Genomic DNA, 25,508 nt, shown 5'->3' on the forward strand with positions numbered 1-25,508 from the left:
AAGCTCTGTATTGGGCTGTCTGCTGTCAGCATAGAGCCCACTTCGGATCCTCTGTCCCCCTCTCTCTGCCCCTCCCCTGCTCACTCACTCTCTCTCAAAGATAAATAATCTTAAAAAAGAAAAATACTTCAGTTGTGTCGACTCTAGTTCAGCAAGCAATGTGTCAAAACTGACTATATACAGATATACTTTTTTTTTTTCCTGAGCCTTTTGGTAGTAAATGCAGACATGATGATCCTTCTAAATTCTTGAGTATAAACCTCCTAAGAAGAAGGACATTTTCTTACATAACCACAGTATCATTACCCCTAGGATAATTAACATTAATTCATCAGTTGGCTCTTTAAAAAATGCCTGCCTGCAATAAAGCTGTTTTTCTTTCATTATCGTTATTACTACGTAACACCCATCCTGTACCGTGCTAAGCGGTGTGCCGTGTTGGGATGTGACGATCAACGAAGTTCCTGTCTTTAAGAAGTCCCGTCTCCTGTGGAAATAGACCCGTCTCCTGTGGAAATCACCTCCAGTGATTACATAGGCTGGCATGAGGACCGAAGTAGCTTCGTCTACTTCATTTACTTTCCTTTCATTCAAGGAGAGTGTCAGTAGGTAAAGGTGAGGGTAACTAGTCCCAGAGCAGTGCTCTGGAACCCGTGCTCATTCCGTGACTCCCCAGCCTGACCCTGATGGAACTTTCCATCTGGGAAGGACCCTGAGGGACTTACATCCATCTAGAAGTCAAGACTGTAACTACCAGATGTCACTCCCTCCATCTGAGTCTGTCAGTTTCTGTAGCGTGAGGACCGGACACGCACAGAGGGACGAGGGTGGCAGCTTTGAGAGCCAGGCTGAGGAATGGGGGCATTCTTCTACAGGTCAGCGGTGTTGGGTAACACGTGGGTTTGGCCATGAATACCAGGGACCCAAAGTAACGGTGGCTTAATCAAGATAGGAGTTTATTTCTCTCTCATGCAACAGGAGATAGCTGGCCTAGGGCTGGCATGCTGGCTCAGTCCAAGCGGCCATCCAGGGACCTAGATTCATGACGGCTTGTCACCACATCCACATTCTAGACAGCAGGATGGAGGAAGGGGCAGCACGTACACCTGCCCTTTAAGGTACTTTTTGGCAACCATACACCTCACTTGTGTCCATTTCCCATTGGCCAGAATTGACTCATGTAGCCGTTCCTACAGGCAAGAAGATACTGAGGAACATAGTTGTGATTTGGCTAAATATAGGAGGTTTTGTTCCCTGTAAGAGTGGATATTGAGGGTCAACTTGCAACTCCTTGTGTGCTGGCATTTCTTAAAAAAAAAAAGTGTCTTCAGTAAAATTAGTCCCTTAAGATGCTTCTTACCCCCACTTTGGTGGGCTGTACAGGGGATGCTTGTTAAGAATAGGTTTATTAGCCCCCAAATTTTGGAAATATTAAGGTCTCGTAGAGGTCCACAAAACAGAGTAACATACTAAAGGCTCTGAGAAGTTCTGCAGTAAAGAAATGTGTCTATCCTTGTTTACCCTAAGATAATTTGGCCAAAATCCCTTTTGAAAAATGTGTTTTGTTTTGTTTTTGTTTTTGTTTTTTTGCAGAAGCTCTGTCAACAAAAGCTTTGGGAAACACTGCTTTGGGAATTGTTAAAGATCTCTTAGTTAGCCCCGATGAAGACATTTTTACGGTAGTTCTATTCCTAGGGATGTTGTCGACGGAAATGTGTACATATTGTGTCAAAGTTTAATCGAAGAAACAGAACCGCTAGGAGATGTCTAAAGGGATTTATTGCAAGAATTTGATCTTACGCAGTTGTGGGAACTAGGTAGGCAGGCTGTATAAGGCTGTTGTCTTTCTGCCTGATGAGGGAGCTGGGACTCTATTGGGCCGGCAGCTATGGAAGAAGAGAGTATAGTTGGGAACATGGAGAGAAGCTGGAACTCATGTACAGGAACCCGGGTCAGTCCGCCTCCAGCTTTCAGGATGTGGGTGTCCTGATGAAGTTGATGCCCTTCATTGTGGAACGAAACACACACCTGGCTTAGGAGTCCGAGAAGGTGAAAGAAGATCCAGGGGAGGGTGGGTCCAGCATTCATGGGCCTGGCTGCCACCCCCAGACCCCCGAGGTGGTCCGCAGACGAGCAGTAATGCACACGAGCTGCCTGGTGCTCCTTCCCCAGCCTCCTGATGTGCATACGATATGCCGACTGCTGCCCTGCCACATCACTCCCACATCCCACATTCCACCCGTCTCACCTGGAATTCACGAGGAAGGCAATTCTGAGAGATGTAGTTCGGCCTAGCCAGGCTGACCTATTACAAAGCCACCCCACATGTGTTCACCAGATGACTTAAGTATAAGACGTTTTGTAGCGGTCTGTTTGTAACAGCCTCAAATTGGAAATAGGCTAAACGCACATCAACAGTGAAATAGATAATCTGTTACATGCATAGGGTGGAAGTAGCTTCGTGGATCCGCATGAATGAATCTTGCAAAGAATAGTGAGCAAAAGAAGACCTAAAAGAATGTAAACTACAATTGCATCGATATAAATTTCAAAACAGCCAAGCTGATTTACAGCATTAGAGGTCAAGATAATAGTTCCTGTTGAGAAAGGGTCACGAGGGGGACAGTGGGGCTTCTGGTGTACAGAAGGCTTCTCTTTCTTGGTCTGGGTGCTGGTTATGCAGGGATGTGCATGTTGGGGAAATTCACTGAGCAATAGTTAGGATTTGTGTGCTCTTCTGTACTTAGCTGTCAGGAAAAAAATTTTAGGTAAATTCAAGTTTTGTTTCTTTGTTTTAAATGTTTATTTTGAGAATGTGTGAGCAGGGGAGGGGCAGAGAGGGAGAGAGAGAATCCCAAGCAGGCTCCATGCTGTCAGTGCAGAGCATGATGGGGGGCTTGATCCCCGGGCTGTCAGATGATGCCTGAGCTCAAAATCAAGAATTGGATGCTCAACCAACTGAGCCACCCAGGCACCCTGGTGGTGTTTTAACAAGTTTTTTTGTTAGAAGTCATGGATCGGCTGGGTTGGAGGAAAGAAACAGTGTTAGGGCTCTCTGAACCCATTATGGAGCGGCAGCGAGGGAAGAAGGCAGCGGATAAGAGAAGAGGCAGGTTGGGTAGGCGAGGAGGACGGCGTCTACCTGAGGGACACTGCAGCAGCCCTGTCCCAGGCTGTCCCTTCCTAGGCCGGCCACCTGTTCCCATCGCAGAGGGTTAGGGCCGTGTACACAGGCTGAAGCAGGAGCTCGCCAGCAGAATCCCCATGTGCTATGAGGCAGGGTCCATGATCCTGTATATCGGGGATAGGTCCCAGCACCCTTATAAGTTCCCTGGGTGTCCTCATACACTCCACAGGCCGAAAGCCACTGAACCACAGAGATAGTAGACATGCACAGAAGGGGAAAGATGGAAATCCCTTTATCCCCAAGTTCACCCCTCTTTCAGTGTGCAGCATGCTTTTCCTGTCTTTAACCCGGACACGCACAACATCATTCTATCCTTTCTGTTTTATAAAATCCTAATTCCCCTTTACACGCTTTTGGGTTTAGCTCTTTGTTAGAGCCATGGTTCCTCTCTTGAAAGTAAACTATTTGAAAGCACCTTAGGCTCTGAAGGTGAGGCCGGATAACCCTCCGTGGTGCCTGCCATGTTTGGAGACTGGACCCATATGTAGGTAGACGGATATGCAGCTTCTCTGATGCTTGGAGCGCGGTCTGAAAGCACTGTTGGCTGGATTATTCACGGCATCTCTCATGCCTAGGAAAGTAGGGTTTGGAGTAGTGATAAGAAGTTTGTTCTAAAATAAAGTGTCATAATCCTTCCCACCCCTGTTTATACTCACAGGGCCATTGCCTACTCCTGGGCAGGTCACCCAGGGCCTGCCGCATCTGCTGCCCTCACCCCCCAAGTCTTCCCACCTTTCTCTGCCCTTGAAAGGGTCATTTCACACGTTTCTTTCCCACTTGGCTGAGGCCTGTGCCAGGTGCTCAGAGCACAAGGGAAGCGGGCGAGCCTCTGTCTTCAAGGAATATGTATTCCTCTTGTACTGGATACTTGGGAATTTATGTTTAATTTTCTCCCCCTCATTGTAGTTGGGAATTAAAAGCTAGAAGCAATCTTACAGGAGAGTCAGCCTCCTCACGTATTGAATTGTCTTCATTTTACAATAAGGAAACCGGGGATCCAAGAGCTTTTACCAGAGGCCACACAGCTTGTGACAAAACCAAGCCTTGAAGCCAAGTCTAGCCTGGGCTAAGTGCATATTTAACTGCCCCCCCCACACCGCTGTCGGGTGACTGGTCTAGCTTCATGCAGGGAGTCCAGGCCCGGCCTGGAAACCAGCTCTTTTTTTTTTTTTTTTAAGTTTATTTATTTATTTTGAGAGAGAGAGAGAGAGAGAGAATGAGCAGGGGAGGGGCAGAGAGGTTGGGGGACGGAGGATCGGAAGCAGGCTCTTTGCTATCAGCATACAGTCCAATGCAGGGCTTGAACTCAAGAACCATGAGATAATGACCTGAGCCAAAGTCAGACACTTAACCCACTGAACCCTTCAGGTGTCCCCGGAACCCTAGTTCCTGGCAGCCCCTGAAGCACACTAGCTCAGCTGGTTAGGGGTGACTCTGAGCAAGTGCTCTATTTGTCTCTTTGTTTCCTCGGATGTAAAAATGGGAGAACGTTAAAAATGTGGTAGTTGGTTGCACAGCTGACTATACTAAAAGCCGTTGAATTGTTTGCCGTAAGTGAGTAGATGGCACGGTGTGCGAATTGTATCTCAAGCTGTTAGAAAAAATAAAATAAACTCACGCATAGCTCGATACTGTTATTTTGAAAAATTTTGAACACACGAGAAAACAGTAGGGAATATTCCATAGTGTTCTGTCAGTATGTGTTCTGTCCGTGTTCTGGGTAACAGTGCTATTGTGCAAATCTCCGATTCCCTCAATCTGATAGATGCTCATCACTGCTCACATTCTCGTCTCTCATAGCGTTTATACCCTGGAACTGTAATCTGTGGTCTCCTTGTTTATCTCTGGATTCTAATCTCTTTGCAGTCAGGGACTATGTCTTATTTGACTTTGTAGCTCCAGCGTCCAGCTCGGTAAAAAGTCAGTAACTGATGATGAGTGAATGAGCCCCGAGGTTCTGGAAGCAAAGAACTGAAGGCTAAGCCTTGGATATGGGCCTCACCTAGGGAGAGAAGAGAAAGACTTTGGGAAGGAAGCAGAGCTACCTAGACAGAGAAGTAGGGAAAAAACCAAAATAGTATTTTGTCATGGGAATCAAGGCAAAAGAGGAATACACTTTTGAGGAATTCTCAAATTCCACAAAGAGGTCAATGACAACGTGAATTAAAAAGAGTTCAGGGTTGTCAGAGTCATCAGTAGCTGTAGAAGGAGAAGTTGGAACAAGATCTCAGGGGGTTAGGGAAAGGAGACGGGGGTAAGAATCATGCCCTCGGAAGTAAAGCCATGAAAGGAAGGACGTTTGAAAGTAGCTATGCAGAATGGAGCACCAAAGACCATATCGTCACTAGAAAGAATGAGCTCCTCTCTCAGCAGAGGGCAAGGCTCCTTTAAGGCCTGTCTCCTGGCCCTCTGGAGTAACTGGGGAACTCTGCCAGCGTGTGGGTGGTGGATGAGATGACCCACTTAAGCGTCTTGGTGGCTGAGCCAGCAGTGCGTGCATTGGGCAGCCGTATGCCCTCAGCCCTTGTACTACGTCCTTTTCTTTGAATGACTTTGTTTCTTTTAACTTGTCACCTCCCTTTCCCACAGGGAACATGGTGGAATGGTGCTTACCTCAAGATATTGACCTTGAAGGTGTTGAGTTCAAGTCTATGGCCAGTGGGTCCCATAAAATTCAGTCTGACTTCATGTAAGTATTTCAGAATGTAAATCCCTGTACCATTTCTCTCTTCTCACAGACTTTTCTCATCAGGGGGTCTTCCAAAGGTGTGTAGAAATGCCCTGAAAATATATATAGATAGATTTGTGTTTATTTCAGTTTTCCAGCAAGAAGGCCCCCAGCTTTCATTAGGTTCCCAATGAGTTTCATGACCCCAAAAGTTAAGAACTATCAGAGGTTCTCTCTCCCTTTTAAGAAAACGCTAGGTCTTACCTGAGGTTTGGCTTTGTTGAAAGAATGGACTTTCAGTACAGTTTGGGTTAACTTAAGCCATTTGTGGGCTAAAACTTGAAAGTCCAGCTTTCAGTAAGGCCAAGTTATAGTCCTGTGTAATTAAGATTCGTGTGAGGAGCAAACGAATAGAACACGAGGGTAACCAGAGTAGCTTTAATCTTCTCACTGGGCTGAAACCATGACAGAAGTGTAAGAAAGGGGGAGGAGATAAAGTGACAGCTGTGGTCATCCGCCCTGTTAAAAATATCAGAGACTCAGGAAGTGAGGAAAGAATCGATGTGGCTTATGCTACTAAAACAGAGCGCCCTTCCAGAGGGGCCTGAAGATGAATCTTTGTTTTGGTTCCTTACGGCATCAGTAGTTATGCAGGAGCGAAGGAATCTGTCCATGGTCATGGGCAGTGCAGCAGCAGACTTGCCAGAGGTCAAGTCCTAGCTCCTGCTGGGTGACCCTTGGTGAGTTGGGTAATCTCTTCATACCTGGGTTGTCTCCTCTGTGGGGTTGAGTGGCCTGGACTGACATTCCCCTTTGGTTCTAAAACATTGGTCTTCAGACTGAGAGCTTTGTCATGCAGACCCCTGGACACAGCTCTCTGTCTTCCTTGGGGCTGCATCTCACATTAAAAACCGAAGCCAGGGGCACCTGGGTGGCTCAGTCGGTTAAGTGTCCGACTTCAGCTCAAGTCACGATCTCGCGGTCTGTGACTTCGAGCCCCACATCGGGCTCTGTGCTCACAGCTCAGAGCCTGGAGCTGGCTTTGGATTCTATGTCTCCCTCTCTGTCTGCCCTTCCCCTTGCTCACATACTCTGTCTCTCTCTCTCAAAAATAAAAAAATAAACATTAAAAAAAATTTTTTTGAAACAAAACAAAAACCGAAGCCAAACAAAATTTCTCTTCTCTGATTTTGGGCCCCACGACGCATTTGTTCCGTTTTAGCTATTTCCGAAAGGGACCCTTCTTCGGACTGGCCTGCTTCGCCAACATGCCTGTGGAAAGTGAGCTGGAGCGTGGTGCACGTATGAAGTCTGTGGGCATCCTGTCTCCGTCCTACACCCTGCTTTACCGGTACATGCACTTCTTGGAGAACCAGGTTCGGTATGTGGCTCGCATACATGTGCAGGGTGGCCATGGGAATCTGCCAGCCAGGTGTGTGTGTGTGTGTGTGTGTGTGTGTGTGTGTGTGTGTGTGTGTGTGTGATGAGCCCTCAGAGACATAGGTTGTGTGTCAGAACAGCAGATGCCCTCGCTCAAACATCCATGGCCACATCTCATACCTCAGGTGGTGGTCTTTTCTCTGTCAACCCAACTCATGGCCTAAAGACTCTTCATGCTGGGGCGGATTTGCCTTCGGTCTGTGTCAATACTGTCCTCAGTTTTGTTGAATGACATAATCTGTTAATAAATACGTGATCTTTGTTTACCCTAAGCCACAGCAATTCCCTCCATCACCCCAGGTAGGCAAATAGACTCTAAACTCTTTTTAAGCCTCATCGTTCATTATTCGGGGTCATTATTACTGCTTGTGGTAATAGGAAGGGAATCTTTAACAGAAGCAGCAAAACTATTTGTTATCTTCTATAGTTTTCCATTACTCTCATTTCAGATTTTGAGAGAAATCTATCCCTAACCCCTGAAGCACTATTAAAATCTTAGCACCTTTGCCTCTTTTCTGGTACACACATGTGTATACTTTTTTAAAAATGTATATACTTGGCATCATACTATGTATACACTTTTATACTTTTAGAATTTATTTGAATTTTTTAACATAACAGTCATTCTTGATGATGATCTTTGAAAGAACATGAAATTTGTTGCTTGTGGGAAAAAAAGTTTATTATTTAAAATGTATATAAAAGTACAAAGAGGGGCATCTGGGTGGTTCAGTGAGTTAAGCATCTGATTCTTTTTTTATTTTGTTTTAATGTTTGTTTATTTTTGAGAGAGCGAGGGAGCAAGCACACAAGCAGGGGAGGGGCAGAGAGACAGGGAGACAGAATCTGAAGCAGGCTCCAGGCTCTGAGCTGTCAGCACAGAGCCCCATGTGGGGCTCAAACCCATGAACTATGAGATCATGACCTGAGCTGAAGTCAGACACTTAACTGACTGAGCCACCCAGGTGCCCCACTTTTTATTTTTTTAATGTTTAGTATTGAGAGAGAGAGAATGAGAGAGAGGGACAGACAGAGTGCAAGTGGGCGAGGGGCAGAGAGAGGGAGACACAGAATCCGAAGCAGGCTGCAGGCTCTAGGCTCTGAGCTATTGTGGGGCTCGAACCCATGGCCTGTGAGATCATGACCTGAGCCAAAGTCAGACGCTTAACTGACTGAGCCACCCAGGCATCCCCGATTCTTTGTTTGTTTGTTTGTTTGTTTAATGTTTATCTATTTTTGAGAGAGGCCAAGTGTGTGCGTGTCCCTTTTGATCTATAGATACATCTTTTATTTTTAATTTCAGGAACGTTTCCTCCTGTAAGAAAATATTCCACTTTTCCATTCCATTTTTTTCCTTCTTTATGCACTGGTTAGGCATATGTTTTCTCTGCATTGTCCTCCGTATGTATCATTTTATCATTTTGATGATTATTTTAATAATTCTGTAATGCTAGAGCTGTTCTTCAGCTGTCTTCATTAAGTTGTCTTCATTATTCACTATGGTTGTCTGAGTCCTGACTTCGGCTCAGGTCATGATCTCACGGTTCGTGAGTTCGAGCCCCGCGTCAGGCTCTGCGCTGACAGTGTGACCTGTGCTCACTCGCTCTCTGTCTCTCTCTCTCTCAAAAAAATTAAACTTAAAAAAATAGATAAAATATTTATTATTCACTGTGGTTAAGCACTTAGCGTGTTGTTGGTTTTTTTTTTTTTTTTTTATTGCTCCTCTACATTTTGGAGCTGTGGTAAACACCTCACACAGATCTCTTTTTCTGTATTTGAAGTATTTCCTCAGTTTTGTGCCCCAGAAGTAGTATGATGGAGTTAAACATTTTTTTGATTGGGATCCTGACACTTTGAAAAAATTACTCCTTTTGACAAAATTAATTTTCCCAAGTAGACAGTATTTTCTCATGGTTCAAAAGTTAAAAGTGATAAGGAGGTATTCTATTAGCATCCTGCTACATGGCAGTAACAGAGGCCCCAAAATACAATGATTGAAATAAGACAGAAGATTCTTTCTCATGTAATAGTCTAGAGGTGGGCCGGTGGTCCAGGTGGGTAGCCTGCTGTTCTATACAGCAGTTTAGGGACCCAGACCACTTCTCTCTTATGATTCTACAATATCCTAAGAGTGATTTTTGTATTCTAAGATGTCCTTCTCCAGTGTTCTGAGCTGCTCACCTCTACTGTCTGCATCTAGCCCCTAGGGAAGAGGGAAAGCCCCAGAAGCTGCATACATCACTTGTTACATACCATTGTCAAGTTCTCCAACACAAGGAGACACCTAACAGCAAGGGAGATTGGGAGAGGTAGTCTCTAGCTAGGTGACCCTGTGACCAGTTAAAAATCTGGTGGTTCTGTTGCAAACAGGAAAAAAGGGACAGAAGGATCTGGGGGCAAAATCAACAGCCCCTGTTTCAGCGTGCCCCTCTTGCGATCCTGATATCCATGTGCACTCTTCTTCCCACGTGGAGAGAACATTCCTCCCACCCCCCCTCTCTGAGGGAGACCTCAGAGAGGCTCATTGAGTTGATGCTTCTAGTCTACGGTCCAGGATTTCTGGGTGATCTGAGGCAGTCCTTTTCGATAGATCAGCCCATGGTTCTTCATATCCTGAAAACCTGCAGAAGAACAGACAAGTTCATTCACTCTGCACTTCCTAAATGCAACATCGAAGGTGAAGTGGGAACCCCAGTGCAAGCTCCTATTTGGAAAAAGGAAGGATAAGAAATACAAGTAGCCATTAGTCCATCATGCTCATGAAATTCTGCTGCAGGGGCTGCAAAGCCTCCTTGTCCTGGTGGAGTAGTAAGTTCACTGGTGAAACCGTGGTTCTGTTATGGAGAATCCCCTTGCCCGTCTTCCTCCGTGGCTCCTGGCTTTGCCTTCTAGGAGATTTTGTACCCATTTTCCACCACAACCACCTCTGAAGCAGGCATGGGGGAACGTGATCTCCCTGAGGCTGCACACCTAGAGAGCACACTTCTTGCTGGTGTAGGTCGGTGGGTGTAGTGGTGTCTTTAAGGGTGGAGCAGTCACAGGCTTTTATAGGCCAGCCACATGACAGTACAGATCCCTCAAAAACCGAATAGGCTTCTGGTCTGTTTGCTTCTAGTCGGTCCCAAGTTAAAGTATCTGTTGCGAAAGATTCTTTTGGGTCTTAGTTTTTAGTGGACTGTAGACTGGTTACTGTTGTCTGTTCTTGGCCTATCCATCTTTTTCTCATTTAAATGGCAACTACCATAAATACATACATAAATACATACATATATATATATTTATATACATATATATTTATATACATATACATATATATATTTATGTACTTATACATATATGTTTATATATTTTATATATATACACACATACACACACACACACACACACATATATATAAAGTAAAATATGATGCTACCTTGAGGCCGTACCCTAAATCTGATCTTTGCAAATGGGTCTGTCTCCCATGACTCTACTCTTCACTGGAGAGTTTCATAAAAGCTTTGAAGGAAATTCTTCTCTCCTGGTTTCGGGGTACAAAAGCGGTTGGCTTTTCTAGTCCCATGGGATCTCAAAGAGTTGGAGCCTCAACTAACCTATATTTGCAGAACTCAGAACACACTGTCCTTTAGGCCGTATTTCTTCCCATTTTGGCCTGCAAAGTGGCCAGTTCTTGCCTGTCTTCATCTCACTCTTGTAGCAGCTCACGGCAAATGAGAAGCAATCAACGTTTGATTTCTAAGTGCTTCCCCTGGAGGTACAAGTTCACATGACACGGGGCCTGTCCAAGTTACTGAAGTTCTAGCAGGTTTTTGCTACAGGGGGACAAGGGTTACCAGCTTTCTAGTCTACAACACCTACTTCCTTACCACCTTCCCGTGCCAGCTGCGAATTCAAATGCCACAGTGTCTTGTCTGATAGTGCAGCAACTCATTTCTGGGCACCACTTTCCGCTTTAGCTAGAGCACAGGCTATGTTGCTACAACAAAGAGACACAAAATCTAGTGACTCAAAGGAGATAGCTTTTCTAGCACAGCAGTCCTGGAGGGGGAGAGGCAGTCCCGTGTACTAGATGGCTCTGTTCCGCTGGGTCATCCTGGGACCCAAGTCTTTCTGTGTCCTATGCTCCTGTCTCCTAGAGTATTGTCCTCATCTGCATGATAGAAGAGGACTCACCATTACCAGGTCATGGTCAAGCCTCCAAGAAGAGGAAGAACTCAGGAATCCCCCAAGTTAAACACATCACTTCTGCTTACGTGCCATTGGCCAGTTCATTCCTAGCCACACCTAACAGCAAGAAAGTCTGGGAAATGTGGTCCTTGACTAGGTGACTCTGTAATGCGCTACAATCAGAAAGTTCTATTATTCAGGGAAGAAGAGAGTGGCAGTCTCTACTACTGGCATAAAACGAAAAGTCTTATCCCAGTTCCAATATTCATCCAATAATCCCAGTAATTACTGTTAATTTCTCTTCTATCTCTCCAAAATGTGTGTGTGTGCACAAATACAAATATATGTTCTTTTTTCCCCTCCTTTTCATGCAAAAAGTATCAGGTTGTACATGTTGTTTTACACCTTACCTTTTTCAACGAACAATATATCCAAGGAGATATCAGTACAGAAAGTTTATCGTTTCTCACCATTGTATTATATGCCTTGTCTAGAAGAACCATGCTTTATCAAGTCTCTTATTGATGGACATTTGGTCATTTCCACTCTTTTGTTATTACAAATAATGCTGCACTGAATACCTATGTGCAAATATCATTTCACATATGAACAGAATATGTGTACAGTAAATTTCCAGAAATGAAATTGGTGGTTCAAGGGGTAGAGGTATTTGTAATTTTAATAGATTCTGTCCAGTTGTTTTCCATAAAGGTTGTACAGTTTTGCCCACCCAGCAGTAATGCAGGAGAATGCAGTTTCCTCACAACATTGCCAACACAAAAATAAAACTTTGAGGTTTTTGGCATTCTGTAGGGTAAAACACCATGCATGAGCATGGTTTTAATTTGCATTTTTCTTAGGAATGAGATTGAGCACCTTTATATTTATTTGAGTCACTTGTTTTCCCTCTTCTGTGAACCATTTCTAGCCTTTGCTCAGTTCTGTTTTTTGTTTTTTTCGGTTGTTGACCTTATTAATTTCCAGGAGATCTTTGTATGGTAGGGGCATTTGTTCTTTGCACTATAAATTATTTTTCCACTTTGTCATTCATCTTTTAGCATTACCTTTTGTCATGCAGATATCTTTCTTGATTGAAGTCATTAATCTTTTCATGGCTTCTAGATTTTGAGTCACAGCTAGGAAGGTTTTCCAGCTTGCTGATTACAGAGGGCTTGAGGTGACATGAGAGGGAGGGACTTGCGTGACAGTGTGAGGGGGAGAGGAGCATGTGAGGCAGGTGCAGGTCCGGGCACGGGGCTGTTAGTCTAAATTAACTAGACTTGGTTTCTGAAAACACCGAATCTGTGTTTTCTGTCCATTCTTACTTCTTGTACCCAAACTTATTTATTAGATTTCCTCCATAGACCTGGGCTTCAGTATCTCTCTAGCTAGTCCTTTCTGTGACTAGTTCTTATTAAGCAGAAGATACTGGAGAACTGTCTTATAATTTAAAAACTAAATTAGAAAAAGCAGAGCGTTCTAGCGTAAAGCAGGCTTATAAACATGTTAGTTATCTCTGTTATCTCTGGACCCTCCTTCGATCATGATTCAAACAACCAACTGTAAAATATTTTGGGGACAGTTGGTATAATTTGAATGTGGACTGGCTATTATTTTGCATTCGGGCTTTGTTACTGATTTTGTTAGGCAAGATAATGGCATGGTGTTTAAGCTCTGTTTTAAATACACTTTATCAATTAGAGATGCACACCAAAGTGTTTATGGGTAAAATATTATGATAAGGGATTTTCTTTAAAGCATTCGAGGAAAAAGTGGTGTGGGGGCAGGGATATGGTGTAGATGTAACCATACTGATAAAATATTGATCATTGTTGAAGCTAAATGTTGGATAATGGGGCTTATTATTCTTTTTTCTACTTTTTGTAGAAGTTTAAAATTTTCCATAATGAAAAGTTTAAAAGGACTAAACATAAAATTATCACATACTTATTGTAGAAGACTGAAAAATAGATAAAACTCAAAAAAAAAAAAAACCAACCCAACCATGATCCCACTAGCCAGCCCTATCTGCTGTGAACATAGCCTTCTGGTCTTTTCCCTGTATAAATATATACATACACGATTTAAAAATATATATATCAAAGTCATTCAGCATCTAAAATTTCTAACTTCATACGTTAACCTTTCTGTGAATGTCGCTCATAATAGTTCTCAACATCATGGTGATTTCAAAGCCTCTCAGTATGTAGACGTATCATGGTTTATTTAACTATATCCCTGTTATTAGGCTTTTGAATTGTTTCTTATTTTTTGCCACTGTAAACATGAGCAGCATTGTAGGTAAATGATCGTTCGTATCCAGATATGGTTGTTTAAGTCACCTTCCCAGAAATGGAATCGCTGGGTTAGACAGTATATGCATTGTACAATTTGATACAGATTGCAAGTGACCCCCAGAAGGCTAGTACCATTCTATACCCACACCAGCAGTAAAAAAAAAAAAAAAAAAAAAAAAAAAGCCTATTTTTCTGTACTTGCAAAGCCAGAAGCCAGACTGGGTCAGACCAGCAGTGAATACACCAGAGTGAGGAAGGGTACCTATCCCGCAGAGGCATCTCGGACTCTGACGCTGGCCACTTCATTGCTGGGTATGTAGGGGAATCCAGGATTAGCTGCAGTGGGCATCTTTGTGGTCACATGAGCTTATGTTATGTCCGTGAAGGGGCTTGGGCTTAAGGAGAACCCCAGCGTCTCTGGTCCTGCAGGGGAGCCCTCGACTTAGCCTAGAAGCCTGAGGCTTCAGATCAGTAGTATCTATTCTGCCGTCATTCTCTAGTTTTTACAATGTGCTATGTTTTGGACACTTTCCCTAGATGACTTGGCCTGCCTTTCAGTGTGGTACTATGCGTCCTGAGAGGGAAGATCACCCAGAAACTCACCCCTTGCACATCTTTGAAGCTCACCATCCCTTCCAGCTCTCAACCTTGCTACAATACCTTTGGGGTTATCTTGATACTGAGGCTTGATAATCAGTGTTGTTTATTGCAAAATCTCCAGTGTGTTCAAATTTTGACGCTTTCATACAACACTTGTTTAACATTTATCCAGAACTGCCAATTTATATTCCCATCCGTCCTCGTATTCTGTCTTCCATATTAGTGCCTTGTTCCGTTCCATCAGTCAGTGATATCTTAGGCTGTCAGAGGACAGGGTCCTGAAACTAGCTTTTTGTCAAGGGACTCTAGCTTAGTGAGCTTTTTCTTTAGAAACTCGGTTCAAATATAGCATTCAAGGCAGTCAAACAGAAAAGACACTGAGCAGCAAACCAAGAACCTGGAAAATAAAAAATTATCATAGCAGTTACCCCCAGCCCCCTTTAGTGCAGAAAACAGAGTACTGAGAATACAGTAAACTGATTCTCATTGTTCTTTCAGGGAAATTACGTCCCAGTGAAAACACCTTTTGAACTTAATCATTTTTGAGTTATTTTGTATTAAGCAAATTTTCATCAGTTTGACACATGTCCTTGAAGAGTATCTGGAATCTGCCATCTTCTTAGAATTAAACACAATTTAGCCACCACAGGGTTCCCATCAAGCACATGAGTAGGAGTGAAAAAAGGATTATAGGCACCCACTCCTCATGGTCATTTATTGTTATATCACATGACTTCCTTCTTGTGCAGGGCTTAAAACAAGGTATAGGAACCCCCAAATTAGCCTCCACTCTAAGAGGAACTTATCTTAGTAGTGTGTGTGTGTGTGTGTGTGTGTATTTAATTTTAGAGAGAGTAGGGGAGGGGCAGAGAGAATCCTGAGCAGGCTCCAAGCTCAGCATGGAGTCCAGTGCAGGGCTCGATCCCACAACCCTGGGATCGTGATTGAGCCAAAATCAGGAGTCGTATGCTCAACAGACTGAACCACCCAGGAGCCCCTGTAATAATTTTTTTTAATGTAGTTGATTTTTTTAATGTTTATTTTTTTGAGAGAGAGAGGGAGGGAGGGGAAGGGGCAAAGAGAGTGGGAGACACAGAATCTGAAGCTGGCTCCAAGCCCTGAGCTGTGAGCACAGAGCCCAGTGTGGGGCTTGAACTCATGAACAGCGAGATTATGATGTCGGATGCTTAACCAAACTGAGCCACCCAGGCACCCCTACTTGATGTTGATTTTTTTTTTCTTCTTAAAAGGTGAATTTGCCTGTAGATCTCTTCCAGGGCTGGGTCTGAATTTGCCTCATTTACCCAGTGTTTTGAGCCCTCACTGTGCACCTGCCTAGATGCTGCCGGGTCGCTGGGGAGGAAGGAACCTAATGTTTGTGAATGACTGAAATGTGGCACAAGGCATATGAGGCTCTCTTCCTGCTTTATTTCATTTAGCCCTCAAAATAGTATTGAGTTGGCACTAGTACCTCTCTTCGAGGGAGAGGGGGCAAACAGCGGATTTTAAAAATAGTAGTAACTTCCCGGAGATCACCCAGTGCAGAGTGACAGCTGGGTGGCACCTTGGCATCAGGAGCTGGAAGTTATTCTGGAGAAGAGACCGTTTGAGGGCAGCTGGCTCCCGGTTGGAGTAGGAAGATCCTGACTCTGAGCGGTTTGAGGAGGTCTGAGGTCTGAGCTTGGAGGAGGCCAACAACGATGGACTGGGGCGGTGGGGGGTTCCCTGTTTTAGTCATTGTTGCTCCGGGGGCCAACCATAGTTTGTATGCTGAGTCTCTCTCACCGCAGTATGATGGAGATTGTAGGGCGCCAAGAAGATAAGACTAAAACGGCTTTACTGCCTTTTATTCCTCCCTATATTTGTTTCCTAAGGTGGTCGTAGCAAAGAACCCAAATCTAGGGAACTGAGAACAAGAGAAACCCTCCCACAGCTCTGGAGGCCGGCAGTCTGAGGTCAGGTGTCCGCAGGGTCGATTCCTTCTGGGGCCATGAGGGAGAATCTGCTCCTTGCCTCTCTCCTAGCTTCTGGTGGTTTGCTGGTGATCTTTGGTCTTCCTGGGCTTCTAGATGCGTCTCTCCCGATGTCTGCCTTTATCTTCATGTGGCGTTCTCCTTGTGTATGTCAACCGTGTCCAAACTTCTTCCTTTTGGTAAGATCAGCAGTCATATTGGCTTGGGACCCACCACAATTACTTCACTTCAACTTGACTCTGTAAAGACTCTTGTCTCCAGAGAGGGTCACATTCTTAGGTACTGGGAGTTAGGACTCCAGCTGATCTTGTTTCTGGTGGGGTTGGAGGGGGACAGTTGGACCCATAACACCCCTATCAAACATAGCGCCCACAGCACTCCTGCGCTTGACTCAAAGGCAGGATTCTCCATTGTCCAAATGGCCCAGGGCTTCACTGAGGCTTTCTTGGTCTTGAGGTCGGTTGACAGGGTTCCCCACAGCCCAGTCTCTGTGGGCCTGAGCGGGTGGGTGGGAAAATAAGAGATTCTGAGTCAGTCCTTCCTTCCTTCCTTCCTTCCTTCCTTCCTTCCTTCCTTCCTTCCTTCCTTCCTTCCTTTCTTTTTTAATAATTTTATTACTTGATGCAGAAAGTCTGAGGCCTGGTGACATCCAATAATTGTTTTCCCTCATTTGAGACGTTGAGGGGTAAGTTCCCTCTGACTCTTCTATAACGAAGCAAACAAGCATGGTTTCTCAGCAGAGAGCAGCTGTAAGCAGGGGATTTGTGGCCTTCCACGTTGTCCCTTGGCTCAGCCTTCCCTGGGAGGCGCCACACCCTCTTCAGCACACCTTGCTGGAGAACAATAAACATTAGTCACGGTCTGTACATTCTGGCGGTTTCCCGCGAGGAGGCGTGTGTCCCATGGTGTCAGGGAGAACCAGACCCCACGTGAGGATCTTCTGTAACGCCCGAGGGGGCGTTCTGGGCAACCTCGAAATGAGGGTCTTTTTGGTTTATCGCTTCGTCCCGAAGGGTTCCAGCCCTTGGGGCAGGGCGACCGAGGGGCAGAGCCGGTGCCAGAGCTGTTCTCACTGTGTGTGCGTGTGTGTTTTCAGACACCAGCTGGAGACGCCAGGACATTACTCTCATCTGGCTGCGTTCTATGAGGACAAGAAAGGGGTGCTCCATGCCGGTCCAGGGAGAGGCGGCAGCCTGCCCCCTGTCTACTGGCTGCCTTCCATCCACCGATACATGTACCCTGAGATGAAGGTGAGCCTGGCCAGGTGCTCGCGTGGGCCTGGGCTCGTGTCTGCTACAGTGGTTGTTGATTATTTTTTTGATTCATAAGGAATTGACGTCTTGGGCTTATGCCCAGAGTCTGATTTTGATGGAATAGGTTTCTGACGTAAGCATTTGGGTTCTTTGAAAACCCATATGCTTTCCAGACCTTTCTAGAACCATGGTGCAAAACCATATAGGATGATAGGGCAGGCCAGTTGTGGTAGATTCCTAGCAGAGAAGAAGTGGATTTGTTTCTGCTGTTTGCTTTAGATGTTTAAAGCCAGACGTTGGAGTCGAAAAGACGAAAGATGAAGAATTTGATGAACACATGTTGTATTTCGTAGTTACCATATTACTTTTTTTTTTTTTTTAAGATTTTATTTTTGGGACACCTGGGCGGCTCAGTCGGTTAGGCATTCGACGTTGGCTCAGGTCATGATCTCACCAGTCATGGGTTCAGGCCCCACATCAGGCTCCGCATTGACAGCTCAGAGCCTGGGGCTGCTTCGGATTCTGTGTCTCCCTCTCTCTGTGCCCCTCCCCCTGCTCTCTCGCGCTCTCTCTCTCTCTCTCAAAAGTAAATAAATATTAAAAAAAAAAAAAAAGATTTTATTTTTTAGTACTCTCTACGCCCTCCATGGGGCTCAAATTTACAACCCAATATCAAGAGTCGTCTACCTGCTGAGCCAGCCAGGCTCCCTGTAGTTACCATATTCTTTTTTTTTTTTTTTTTTTTAATTTTTTTTTTTCAACGTTTATTTATTTTTGGGACAGAGAGAGAGCATGAACGGGGGAGGGGCAGAGAGAGAGGGAGACACAGAATCGGAAACAGGCTCCAGGCTCCGAGCCATCAGCCCAGAGCCCGACGCGGGGCTCGAACTCCCGGACCGCGAGATCGTGACCTGGCTGAAGTCGGATGCTCAGTTACCATATTCTTGATATGACTTTGCGATGCACTTTTTCTGAAGCACTTAGCTTGTGTACTAGAATATGTTCGCTTACAGTTGACAAGCATGAGGCGTTGGTAGGGTACAGAGATGACTGTGAACATGAAGCTCCTCCTTCTCCCTCCCCTGTAGGTGGCCACAAGCTACTTCAGGAGAAACCTAGGGCTCCCCGGTAGAGAAATTATGCCAGGGCTTTAAGGGTAAACTCTGGAAAGGCTTCTTGGAAGAAGGGTTAGTCCCCGAAGTATTTGGCCAGGTGAGAAGTGAGGGAGGCTGGTTCCAGACTGAGGGAACAGGCCAGTGGGGGCCGTCACCTTCTCAGCCCCTCGTGTGAGGCTGGCTTTCTGCCAGCTATTTATCTATACCTGTTGCAGCATATTTTGTCTTAATTTTAATTTTAATTTTATTTTAATGTTTGTTTATTTTTGAAAGAGAATGGGAGCAGGGGAGGGGCAGAGAGAGGGGGGGCGACACAGGACCTGAAGCAGGCTCCAGGCTCTGAGTTGTCAGCACAGAGCCCGACGTGAGGCTCGAACTCACAAAACGGTGAGATCATGACCTGAGCCAAAGTCAGACGCTTAACCGACCGGGCTGCCCAGGCGCCTCTATTGTGGCATGTTTTAAAGTAAATGATTGTTTACTCTCTGTTTCCAGATAAGCCAACTGTGGTCTGTAAAGGTCCAGTGACTTACCTAGGGCCTTACAGCTAGTAGGAGATAGAGCCAGGACTTAAACACAGGACTGGTGCCAGAGTCAGTGCCAGCTGCTTAGCCCACCACCTTTGTGAAGGGGTAGGCGTGAAAAGGCCCAGGCAGGTTCATGGAGCACGAGCAGGCCACAGGCATGCCTGAGATCCCGCGGGTTCGGCTCCAGGCCATGCAGGAAAGCGAAAGCCGCAGTAAAGTGAGTCAGATGAAATTTCTGGTTGCCCAGTGCATTCACAAGTTAGGTTTACACTGTGCTGTAGTTTATTAAGTATGCAATAGCACCATGCCTAAAAAACGATGCACATCCCTTAATTAAACCATACTTTATTGCTACAAAATGCTAACCATCATCTGTGCTTTCAGTGAGTCATAATCACTGATCACAGTTGACCATGACAAAAAAAAATAATAATGAAAAACTTGAAATACGGTGAGAATTACTAAAATGTGACACAGAGATGTGACATGAGCAATTGCCATTGGAAAATGGCACCAATAGGCTGGCTCGATGCAAGGTTGCCACAGACTTTGATTTTATAAAAAAAAAAAAAAACAAAAAAACAGTCTGCACAGCCTGATAAAGTGAAGTGCAATAAAACGAGGTCTTCCTGTACCTGGACTGGGACAGAATTCCTGTGTCCACTGAGCAGGAGAGAAGAGAGTGGAAAAATAGATTGGAATCAAATGGTAGAGAACCTTAAACACTAGACCGTGGAATGTGAACCCTAATAAGTACCAGTTAGGGTCTCATCAGGAAAACACAAACTATGTTAGATATTCCAGGCTACTTCCATACAGGGAATCCATGATCTAGGCACTGGAAGACTGAAGGAGTAAAAAGGGAGCAAGGTAATACAGATACTTCTAATTGGAGACGGCTACCACCTTATATTAGTTATCGCCGCATTGAAAATTATCCCCAAATTCACGGTTTGAAATAGTACAAATGTATTATCTTACAGGGTCTGTGAACTAGGAATTCAGGCATGTTTTGGCTGGGTCCTCTGCTTCATGGTCTCCCATGACACCACGGGCAGGGTATCGGCCAGGGTTGGGGGCTTGTCCGAAGGCTTGACTGGGGCGGGGGCAGTATCCACTTCTGGGCTCATGTGACTGTTGGAGGATTGGTTTCCTTGAAGGCTAGTGGACCAAGGCCCTCGGTACCTCCGTCTCTTTGTTGTCCTCAGTCCGTAGCCAGGTGGGTCTCTCCAACATGGTGGCTTGCTTCATCAAAGGCAGCAAGTGAAAACAAAAGGGAAATCAGAATCCTTTGTAACCTAATTATAGAAGTGACAGCCCTGCAATGTTGCCATATTCTGTTGGTCAAAGCAAGTTACTCACGAGGAAGAGGGGATTACGTACGGCTGTAAATACCAAGAGGTGGGGATTACTCAGGGCCCTCTTCCAGACTGCCTGTCACACCCTCACGGGGCTGGGGTAACTGGAGAGGTGATGTTATCAAAACCGTGGCGGGGCGCCTGGGTGGCGCAGTCGGTTAAGCCTCCGACTTCAGCCAGGTCACGATCTCGCGGTCAGTGGGTTCGAGCCCCGCGTCAGGCTCTGGGCTGATGGCTCAGAGCCTGGAGCCTGTTTCCAATTCTGTGTCTCCCTCTCTCTCTGCTCCTCCCCCGTTCATGCTCTGTCTCTCTCTGTCCCTAAAATAAATAAATGTTGAAAAAAAAATTAAAAAAAAAAAAAAAAAAAAAAAAACCGTGGCAACCTGAGGAGGAGTCCTACACAGCCTATGCTCAGGTGTCTTCGGCACTGTGTACCTGCTGTTGCCGGACCCTCTGGGGGGTCTGGCTCAGCTGGAGCTGCGGCTGCTGGGAGAAACTGGAGGTTAGAATCAGACGCGTCCTCTGCTGCTGGCAAAATACCAGCATGAGTGAGAAAGCGGAGAGCTCCCTCTCCCTGCCTTCTGCCTTCCAGTCCCCAGTCATTGCCTCCCGCGGACGAACTTAACTGGAAGCCAGCTGCCATGGGAGCCCAGGGAACATAGTTTAAGGATTTCCCCACCCCATGGCATGTCCTGAGAGGCAATAATCAAGAAATGGTCAGAGGGTCATTAGGGCGTTCTGGGTCTGTATTGACTGAACCCTGCTCCTTTTCTCACCACTCCAAACTCTGACCCAGCTTTTGCTCTGAGTCCAGTTGCTGCTGGGCTATCTTGAACCCTAAGCAAGGTGACCTGGGTCACCAGCATCTGACCTGGGTGTCCCCAGATTCCTCTCCCTAACAGGCCACAAAGGAGGGACAGAGGAGAGAAAGTAAAATCGCCATCTGCTTTTCTCTAGTGAGGGCTGCTCATTAACATGCCTACCAAACTCTAGTTGATGTGATGCGGGAAGAAGTGTACTTTGTTGGTTGCAGATGGAGATGTGACTGGTCTTCCAAATTTGTTAGGGGGTGCCTGGGTGGCTCATTTGGTTAAGCGTCCAGCTCTTGGTTTCGGCTCAGGTCATGATCTCACTCTCTTCGTGGGTTCGAGCCCCACATCGGGCTCTCTGCTGACAGTATGGAGCCTGCTTGGGATTCTATCTCCCTCTCTCTCTGCCCTTTCCCTGCTCGCGCTCTCTCTCTCTCTCAAACATAAATACATAAAAACATTAAAAAAAATCAAAATCAATTTGTTAGTACCTATTGAAAATACAAGTACCCTTTGCGTTAGCAATCCCACCCCTTAGGATCTGCCCTATATTTATAACCCAACAGAATATAATGATGTCTGTACAAGAATGTTTAAGTCAGCATCGTGTAGAGCGGTGGAAAATTAGAATGCCCCATATATTATACAGCCATTATAAATAACGCATTAGAGCATACATAGTTGACGTGCAAGGTTTACCAGCAAGTGTTTTTGTGTGAGAATAGCAAAGTACAGAAAACCGTTTGTGATACGATCATACGCTTTTGTAAAATAATGACAGCCTCAGGTGCAGAGATGATAGGTACACATACGTGCATATATAAACATGAGGCAGTGTTTGGGTGTATAGGCTAGGTTATTAATATATGTATTACCTGGGGATGAGATAAGGTATGGAGGGATGGTGCTTATATATGTAAAACAGGAAAGGACCAGGGGGAAAATGGCAGCAAACAACAAATATATGATATGATTCCACTGGCTGTTTATGGACTATCATATAGGTACATATAAAGAAATTTGTCTGTAAGCTGTCTATTGAAACACCATATTTTGTCCCCACAAGTTAAAAGAACACCATACATATAGAGGTAAGTGAATTTCTACAGAGTGAACACATGTATGAAGAACATGTAAAGTCGGGGTCAGATCTAAGGCTGTTGCAGAGTCAACACTAACTAGCAAGGGAGGAAGGACTGCCGGAGGCCGCTCGGAGGGGTCCAGCAGTGGCTGGTAGCGGCCCCTCCTTGGGAAGTGGACAAGTGGGGAGAGAGAGAAAGGAGCAGACGGAGTCCCTGGGCGGGGGCACAGGAGAGGCGAGGGACAGAGAGAGCCCAGGCGTTGCCAGCACAAGCCAGGGAAAGAGTTCCTTGTAAAAGCTGCAGCAGAACGAGGCCCAGAAGGGAGAGGTGGATTTCAAGAGGAGAAACGTCTGTTGTGTCGTGTGGTCAGACAGGGTCAGGTCGAGAGGGGTGCATGTTCTCTGCCATGGCCTCCGGAAGAGGGTGGCTCTTCCTCATCGTGGCCACTTCCCGCATCGCCCTGGCGCAGCCCAGGCCCAGCGCCTCAGCTACTGGAAGTTGCGTCCTATCTCCGGGCCTCGGCACGCGCTGGTCCCGCCACCAAGAACGCCCTCCCTCCAGTTACCCTTCATGTCAAAGATGAGACACGCTGCCTCCAGGAAGTCTTCCCTGTCTCTCTAGAATCAGTCTCTCCTGTGCCCTCCTGCAGCCCTGCCCTCTCCCATTTCGGCTCTCAGGCTGGGATTGGCTCACGTGTGCACCTGCTTCTTCTAGTAGTCTCCACGCTATATGGGGGCAGGGGCTGGGCCTTGCCATTCATTGTTGGGCTGAGACTAAACAGTGTTTGTGCAAAGTATGTGAGAACTATTTCTTGTGTGTGTGCGTCCATGCATTCATGAATGAATGAATAAGATCAGAATTAAGGATTGGTCATTTATTCTGGGATCCTGGGGCCCAGGACACGTTTGGACAAAATGCTGGCAGGCCTTCCCGGTGCTTGGGGCCTGAGGATCAGCGGAGGGGAGCTGGGAGGGACCTGAACAGGCCTGGGCTCCCTTTCCTCTATAGTTGCCTTTGTTTCTTTCTTATTTAAATTCAAGTTAGTTAACATACAGTGTAGTTTTGGTTTCAGGGGTAGAACTCAGTGATTCATCACTTACACATAATACCCAGTGCTCATCAGAACAAGTGCCCTCCTTAACACCCATCCCCATCTAGCCCATCCCCCCACCCACCTCCCCTCCAGCAACCCTCAGTTTGTTCTCTGTAGTTAAGAGTCTCATGGTTTGCCTCCCTCTCTGTCGTCTTATTTTTGCTTCCCTTTCCCTATGTTCATTTGCTTTGTTTCTTAAATTCCATGTATGAGTGAAATCATATGATATTTGTCTTTCTCTGACTTATTTCACTTAGCATAATACACTCTAGCTTCATGCATGTCATAGCAAATGGCAAGATTTCATTCTTTTTGATTGTGGAGTAGTATTCAGTGTGTGTGTGTGTGTGTGTGTGTGTATTATATCTTCTTTATCCATTCATCAGTTGATGGACATATGGGCTCTTTCCGTAGTTCAGCTATCGTTGATAGCACACTGCTGTAAGTATTGAGGTGCATGTGCCCCTTTGAATCAGCATTTTGGTATCCTTTGGATAAATACCTAGTAGTGAATGTTGGGTCGTTACCTTTGGACTTTTGTGAAAGATTGTGATTGTAGGAATCTGACCAGATGCGGTGGCTCGGCGCGTCTGCCCCTGGAGATCTGGGAGAGGGGTAGGCACAGGAGCAGGACAGGGACCCTCAGCGGAGGGCAGCCTTTCTGCCCACTCGGGACAACTGAGAGGCAGTGGTGCTGGGGTGCTGCCTGGGAAAGGGAGGCTCTGGTGCTGCGTGTCTCAAGGTCTCCTAGCCAGCAGGCCCAGCACTCTGCCTTGGTGTGGGTACCGCTCCTCTGAAGTGCTCTCACCGGCGCCCCCCAGGGGTGGTGAACGATACTGCTTCTGACACTTGTGCTTGGAAGTGACGCTGTGCATTTATTTGTTGCATCAGCTCCTGTGTATTTCATGTGTTTTCTCTCATAATCCTGGAGAGCCATGTGAGGGATGGGATGGCCTCCCCGTTTCGCATGCGGAAAGTGAACCGGAAAGGTTGGCTACTTTCTCAAGGCCTTCGCTTACTAAATGGCAGAGCCGGGTTGGAATTCAGCTTTTCTGAGGTCAGAGCTTCTGGGGTATTCCTGGCTCAGGGCTCCTAGAAGCAGTCTGCAGGGGCCGATAGGCTCTTGCATTTATCGAGAAGGAAGAGGCTGGACCCGACGTGCAGTGGTGGTCAGGCCAGGGAGGGGGCAGGGGGCGTGGGGTCTTCCTGCCTGCACAACCCCTCACTTCACACGGCAGCGGGTCCCGCAGTACTTGGGGAGCTGATATGAGACCATTGGCTTGTCACTGTACTCCTTCTAGGGCTCAATCACGGTTTCGAGTTGGATGTTCTCATTGAGAGGTACTGTCATTTCAGAGACTTTTCTGACTCTTCAAAAGTTAGGTTCAGCCTTGTGTCCTCTGTGCCTCTCTCTCCTGAGTACTTAATGATCCCTAAACTCAGACCTCACTGTATCAGGGGAGCTGTTGCAGTATCGAAACCCAGCATAAAGGTGAGACTTTAGAGGGAAAAATACCATCTTGTGTGGAAGTAACCGTCCCTTAATGCATCTGTTGGTTGTACTTTGTGATGTCTGTGGTGTCACATTTTTTAACAAGCTCTTCTCCTCTCCTTTATTTTTTCAGATCACTCACCCAGCCGGCTGCATGTCTCAGTTTATCAAGTTCTTTGGAGAACAGATCCTCATCCTTTGGAAATTTGCCTTACTTCGAAAGCGCATTTTGATATTTTCTCCCCCTCCTGTGGGTGTTGTATGTTATAGAGGTAACTAAACACCAAGGTCGGGTGTCGTGTCGTGAGTTTCTCGGGGCAGAAACTGCTCGAGTCTTTGCGTTGTTGACCGAGTTCAGAAATGTTGGGGCTGTCCCAGGAGGGTCCCAGGTTTTCAGCCTGGGAATGCCAGGGCCGGACTTGCATTCTAGAATGTGGGCTCTGGCGG

General features: G+C 45.9%; 1 protein-coding gene across 4 annotated transcripts in view; it reads left to right on the forward strand.

The window, feature by feature from the left end:
* Positions 1 to 25,508, forward strand: part of DENND11 (DENN domain containing 11) — a 55,461-nt gene that overhangs the window by 10,906 nt on the left and 19,047 nt on the right. For 3 of the 4 annotated variants that reach the window (XM_086688491.1, XM_086688483.1, XM_086688474.1), the window contains exons 2-5: positions 5,777 to 5,876; positions 7,078 to 7,236; positions 17,429 to 17,582; positions 25,195 to 25,333. In XM_086688491.1, the coding sequence (XP_086544617.1) occupies positions 5,777 to 5,876; positions 7,078 to 7,236; positions 17,429 to 17,582; positions 25,195 to 25,333 (552 nt within the window). The remainder of the gene's footprint in view (positions 1 to 5,776; positions 5,877 to 7,077; positions 7,237 to 17,428; positions 17,583 to 25,194; positions 25,334 to 25,508) is intronic. The other variant, XM_086688499.1, reaches the window with a different exon arrangement.

Source organism: Puma concolor, chromosome A2 (assembly GCF_028749965.1).
Source record: "Puma concolor isolate L17-30 chromosome A2, mPumCon1.1.hap2, whole genome shotgun sequence".
NCBI lineage: Eukaryota > Metazoa > Chordata > Mammalia > Carnivora > Felidae > Puma > Puma concolor.